The sequence below is a fragment of the Sebastes fasciatus genome, unplaced genomic scaffold (assembly GCF_043250625.1).
Source record: "Sebastes fasciatus isolate fSebFas1 unplaced genomic scaffold, fSebFas1.pri Scaffold_26, whole genome shotgun sequence".
NCBI classification, from domain to species: domain Eukaryota; kingdom Metazoa; phylum Chordata; class Actinopteri; order Perciformes; family Sebastidae; genus Sebastes; species Sebastes fasciatus.
In genome coordinates, this window is record NW_027428183.1 from 120,862 (window position 1) to 128,361 (window position 7,500).

The window sequence follows — 7,500 nt, forward strand, 5'->3', positions numbered from 1 at the left end:
GAACACCAAGAACACCAAGAACACCATGAACACCAAGAACACCAAGAACACCAAGAACACAACCAGATAAACACAAACCCTAACCCCACCAAGAACACCATGAACACCAAGAACACCAAGAACACCAAGAACACCATGAACACCATGAACACCAAGAACACCATGAACACCATGAACACCAAGAACACCATGAACACCAAGAACACCATGAACACCATGAACACCAAGAACACCAAGAACACCAAGAACACCAAGAACACAACCAGATAAACACAAACCCTAACCCCACCAAGAACACCATGAACACCAAGAACACCATGAACACCAAGAACACCAAGAACGCCAAGAACACCATGAACACCATGAACACCAAGAACACCAAGAACACCAAGAACACCAAGAACACCATGAACACCAAGAACACCAAGAACACAACCAGATAAACACAAACCCTAACCCCACCAAGAACACCATGAACACCAAGAACACCATGAACACCAAGAACACCAAGAACACCAAGAACACAACCAGATAAACACAAACCCTAACCCCACCAAGAACACCATGAACACCAAGAACACCATGAACACCAAGAACACCATGAACACCATGAACACCAAGAACACCAAGAACACCAAGAACACCAAGAACACCATGAACACCATGAACACCAAGAACACCAAGAACACCAAGAACACAACCAGATAAACACAAACCCTAACCCCACCAAGAACACCATGAACACCAAGAACACCAAGAACACCAAGAACACCATGAACACCATGAACACCAAGAACACCATGAACACCATGAACACCAAGAACACCATGAACACCAAGAACACCATGAACACCATGAACACCATGAACACCATGAACACCAAGAACACCAAGAACACCAAGAACACAACCAGATAAACACAAACCCTAACCCCACCAAGAACACCATGAACACCAAGAACACCATGAACACCATGAACACCATGAACACCAAGAACACCATGAACACCAAGAACACCATGAACACCATGAACACCATGAACACCAAGAACACCAAGAACACCAAGAACACAACCAGATAAACACAAACCCTAACCCCACCAAGAACACCATGAACACCAAGAACACCATGAACACCATGAACACCAAGAACACCATGAACACCATGAACACCAAGAACACCATGAACACCAAGAACACCATGAACACCATGAACACCAAGAACACCAAGAACACAACCAGATAAACACAAACCCTAACCCCACCAAGAACACCATGAACACCAAGAACACCATGAACACCGAGAACACCATGAACACCAAGAACACCATGAACACCATGAACACCAAGAACACCAAGAACACCATGAACACCAAGAACACCAAGAACACAACCAGATAAACACAAACCCTAACCCCACCAAGAACACCAAGAACACCAAGAACACCATGAACACCAAGAACACCATGAACACCAAGAACACCATGAACACCAAGAACACCAAGAACACCAACAACACCAAGAACACCATGTACACCAAGAACACCAAGAACACAACCAGATAAACACAAACCCTAACCCCACCAAGAACACCATGAACACCAAGAACACCATGAACACCAAGAACACCAAGAACACCATGAACACCAAGAACACCAAGAACACCATGAACACCAAGAACACCAAGAACACCAAGAACACCATGAACACCAAGAACACAAAGAACACCATGAACACCATGAACACCAAGAACACCATGAACACCAAGAACACCAAGAACACCAAGAACACCATGAACACCAAGAACACCATGAACACCAAGAACACCATGAACACCATGAACACCAAGAACACCAAGAACACCAAGAACACCAAGAACACCATGAACACCAAGAACACCAAGAACACAACCAGATAAACACAAACCCTAACCCCACCAAGAACACCATGAACACCAAGAACACCATGAACACCAAGAACACCATGAACACCAAGAACACCATGAACACCATGAACACCAAGAACACCAAGAACACCATGAACACCATGAACACCATGAACACCAAGAACACCAAGAACACCAAGAACACAACCAGATAAACACAAACCCTAACCCCACCAAGAACACCATGAACACCAAGAACACCATGAACACCAAGAACACCATGAACACCAAGAACACCATGAACACCATGAACACCAAGAACACCAAGAACACCAAGAACACCATGAACACCAAGAACACCAAGAACACAACCAGATAAACACAAACCCTAACCCCACCAAGAACACCATGGACACCAAGAACACCATGAACACCATGAACACCATGAACACCAAGAACACCAAGAACACCAAGAACACCAAGAACACAACCAGATAAACACAAACCCTAACCCCACCAAGAACACCATGAACACCAAGAACACCATGAACACCAAGAACACCAAGAACGCCAAGAACACCATGAACACCATGAACACCAAGAACACCAAGAACACCAAGAACACCAAGAACACCATGAACACCAAGAACACCAAGAACACAACCAGATAAACACAAACCCTAACCCCACCAAGAACACCATGAACACCGAGAACACCATGAACACCAAGAACACCATGAACACCATGAACACCAAGAACACCAAGAACACCAAGAACACCAAGAACACCATGAACACCATGAACACCAAGAACACCAAGAACACCAAGAACACAACCAGATAAACACAAACCCTAACCCCACCAAGAACACCATGAACACCAAGAACACCAAGAACACCAAGAACACCATGAACACCATGAACACCAAGAACACCATGAACACCATGAACACCAAGAACACCAAGAACACCAAGAACACCAAGAACACCAAGAACACCATGAACACCAAGAACACCAAGAACACCAAGAACACAACCAGATAAACACAAACCCTAACCCCACCAAGAACACCATGAACACCAAGAACACCAAGAACACCAAGAACACCATGAACACCATGAACACCAAGAACACCATGAACACCATGAACACCAAGAACACCATGAACACCAAGAACACCATGAACACCATGAACACCAAGAACACCAAGAACACCAAGAACACAACCAGATAAACACAAACCCTAACCCCACCAAGAACACCATGAACACCAAGAACACCATGAACACCAAGAACACCATGAACACCAAGAACACCATGAACACCATGAACACCAAGAACACCAAGAACACCAAGAACACCATGAACACCAAGAACACCAAGAACACAACCAGATAAACACAAACCCTAACCCCACCAAGAACACCATGGACACCAAGAACACCATGAACACCAAGAACACCATGAACACCAAGAACACCATGAACACCATGAACACCAAGAACACCAAGAACACCAAGAACACCAAGAACACAACCAGATAAACACAAACCCTAACCCCACCAAGAACACCATGAACACCAAGAACACCATGAACACCAAGAACACCAAGAACGCCAAGAACACCATGAACACCATGAACACCAAGAACACCAAGAACACCAAGAACACCAAGAACACCAAGAACACCATGAACACCAAGAACACCAAGAACACAACCAGATAAACACAAACCCTAACCCCACCAAGAACACCATGAACACCAAGAACACCATGAACACCAAGAACACCATGAACACCAAGAACACCAAGAACACCAAGAACACCAAGAACACAACCAGATAAACACAAACCCTAACCCCACCAAGAACACCATGAACACCAAGAACACCATGAACACCAAGAACACCATGAACACCATGAACACCAAGAACACCAAGAACACCAAGAACACCAAGAACACCATGAACACCATGAACACCAAGAACACCAAGAACACCAAGAACACAACCAGATAAACACAAACCCTAACCCCACCAAGAACACCATGAACACCAAGAACACCAAGAACACCAAGAACACCATGAACACCATGAACACCAAGAACACCATGAACACCATGAACACCAAGAACACCATGAACACCAAGAACACCATGAACACCATGAACACCATGAACACCATGAACACCAAGAACACCAAGAACACCAAGAACACAACCAGATAAACACAAACCCTAACCCCACCAAGAACACCATGAACACCAAGAACACCATGAACACCATGAACACCAAGAACACCATGAACACCATGAACACCAAGAACACCAAGAACACCATGAACACCATGAACACCAAGAACACCAAGAACACAACCAGATAAACACAAACCCTAACCCCACCAAGAACACCATGAACACCAAGAACACCATGAACACCGAGAACACCATGAACACCATGAACACCAAGAACACCAAGAACACCATGAACACCAAGAACACCAAGAACACAACCAGATAAACACAAACCCTAACCCCACCAAGAACACCATGAACACCAAGAACACCATGAACACCAAGAACACCATGAACACCAAGAACACCATGAACACCATGAACACCAAGAACACCAAGAACACAACCAGATAAACACAAACCCTAACCCCACCAAGAACACCATGAACACCAAGAACACCATGAACACCAAGAACACCATGAACACCATGAACACCAAGAACACCATGAACACCAAGAACACAACCAGATAAACACAAACAGGAAAACTAAACAACAATAACGTCAAAGACTAACACTAAGGCTAACAGCTAACAGCTAACAGCTAACACTAAGGCTAACAGCTAACAGCTAGCAGCTAACACTAAGGCTAACAGCTAACAGCTAACAGCTAACACTAAGGCTAACAGCTAACAGCTAGCAGCTAACAGCTAACAGCTAACACTAAAGCTAACAGCTAACAGCTAACAGCTAACACTAAGGCTAACAGCTAACAGCTAACACTAAAGCTAACAGCTAACACTAAAGCTAACAGCTAACAGCTAACACTAAGGCTAACAGCTAACAGCTAGCAGCTAACAGCTAACAGCTAACAGCTAACAGCTAACACTAAAGCTAACAGCTAACAGCTAACACTAAGGCTAACAGCTAACACTAAGGCTAACAGCTAACAGCTAACACTAAAGCTAACAGCTAACACTAAAGCTAACAGCTAACAGCTAACACTAAAGCTAACAGCTAGCAGCTCGCAGCGTCCCAACACACATAAAACATGCGTTTAGCCTGCGTTTAGCCTGCGTTTGGCGTACGTTTGGCGTGCGTTTGGCCTGCGTTTGGCCTGCGTTTAGCCTGCGTTTAGCCTGCGTTTACCGTGCATTTGGCCTGCGTTTAGCGTGCGTTTGGCCTGCGTTTGGCGTGCGTTTGGCCTGCGTTTGGCGTGCGTTTGGCCTGCGTTTGGCCTGCGTTTAGCCTGCGTTTGGCGTGCGTTTGGCATGCGTTTGGCGTGCGTTTAGCCTGCGTTTGGCCTGCGTTTGGCGTGCGTTTGGCGTGCGATTAGCCTGCGTTTAGCCTGCGTTTGGCCTGCGTTTGGCCTGCGTTTGGCGTGCGTTTGGCGTGCGATTAGCCTGCGTTTAGCCTGTGTTTGGCCTGCATTTGGCCTGCGTTTGGCGTGCGTTTGGCGTGCGATTAGCCTGCGTTTGGCCTGCGTTTGGCCTGTGTTTGGCGTGCGTTTGGCCTGCGTTTGGCCTGCGTTTGGCGTGCGTTTGGCGTGCGTTTAGCCTGCGTTTAGCCTGCTTTTAGCGTGCGTATAAGAGCTATGCATACAGTATGTCGGCCATCTTTCATGCTGCTGTCAGCAGGAAGGAGTGACCATCCAGAGGTCAGAGGTCAGAGGTCAGGAGGTCAGGAGGTCAGAGGTCAGACTCACCGGCAGGTCACCGTTGTCGTCTCCTTGGAAACGAAGACAGTCCCAACAAGTCCCGCCCCGTTTGTGCTCAGCCACGCCCTCTGAGTACGGAGAGTCCCTCAGCAGCCAATCAGCTCGCCGCGACCTGCCGACCGGCGGAGAGTGTCTGTGTGTTGGAGAGTGTGTGTGTGACGGAGAGTGTGCGTGTGTTGGAGAGTGTGTGTGTGTTGGAGAGTGTGTGTGTGACGGAGATTGTGCGTGTGTTGGAGAGTGTGTGTGTGACGGAGATTGTGCGTGTGTTGGAGAGTGTGCGTGTGTTGGAGAGTGTGTGTGTGACGGAGATTGTGCGTGTGTTGGAGATTGTGCGTGTGTTGGAGAGTGTGTGTGTGTGTGTGTTGGAGAGTGTGTGTGTGTTGGAGAGTGTGTGTGTGTTGGAGAGTGTGTGTGTGTGTGTGTTGGAGAGTGTGTGTGTGTTGGAGAGTGTGTGTGTGTTGGAGAGTGTGTGTGTGTTGGAGAGTGTGTGTGTGACGGGTGTTCAGGAAGTTGATCCGAAAAAACAAACAACGTAGGAAGAGACGGTCGAACTGGAGACAGACAGACAGGTGAGAGAACAGACAGACAGGTGAGAGAACAGACAGACAGGTGAGCAGACAGACAGGTGAGCAGACAGACAGGTACCTCTGTGGGTGTGGCGGTGGATGGTCTTGGTGGTGGTGTGGTACCTGGGTGGTGACTCAGCGTGGTGGGGGGAAGGGGAGGGGCATCCTTCTGCTGAGTCATCGTCGGGCTGGAGAGAGAAAATGCTGAGTCATGTGTACATATATACTGTATACGCTATACTGTACTATATATATATATATATAGTGTATATATATATATATACACTATGTGTATATATATATATAGTTTATATATATATATATATATATATATATATATATATATATAAACTGGAAAAACAAAGTAGTTAACTTGTGTTTGGTGGATTATTTCTCTGTTGTATCAATGCTAATGGTGATGCTAATGCTAATGGTCATTGTATTCTACATGGTTGGAAAGCCTGTTTATTTACCTTCACAATGATGTCACACTTGAAAGGATCATGTATTTGTGGGATGAGCAGCACAGCTGATGATGTGGGGAGCGCCCAAGAACAATTTGCCAAAATGCTCCATCAATGGTAAACAGTGTATTCTCATAAGGCTACCAGGAAGCCTGCAATGACTGCCCTTCACCGTCAGGCCCGTTTGGGATGTCATGTTCAAAGTATGGAGACGACGTGGAGAACGCTATGCTGATCTCCCTCACTGGTAAAACAAGGCTTGTCATCATTGAAGGCCATCTCAATGCAGGGAGATATCAGGATGAGATTCTGCAGCCAGTGGTGATCCCATATCTCCACAATCTGGGACCTAACTTCATCCTCCAAGAAACAACCCCCCCCCCCACAGAGCCAGGGTTATCACAGACTACCTCCACAATGTGGGAGGAGAGAGAATGGAACGGCCTGCCAAGAGTCCACACCTCAACCCAATTCAACATGTGGGATCAGCTTGGGCGTGCTGTACGTGTTAGAGTGACCAACACAACCACGCTGGCTGACCTGCAACCAATCCTGGTTGAGGAATGGAACGCCATCCCACAGCAACGTGTGACCCGGTTGGTGACCAGCATGAGGAGGAGGTGCCAGGCTGTTGT

General features: G+C 46.5%; 1 protein-coding gene across 2 annotated transcripts in view; it reads right to left on the reverse strand.

The window, feature by feature from the left end:
* Positions 1-7,500, reverse strand: part of arhgap28 (Rho GTPase activating protein 28) — a 40,288-nt gene that overhangs the window by 26,215 nt on the left and 6,573 nt on the right. For both annotated transcript variants that reach the window (XM_074628272.1, XM_074628273.1), the window contains one exon: positions 6,481-6,589. In XM_074628272.1, coding sequence (XP_074484373.1) covers positions 6,481-6,589 — 109 coding nt within the window. The remainder of the gene's footprint in view (positions 1-6,480; positions 6,590-7,500) is intronic.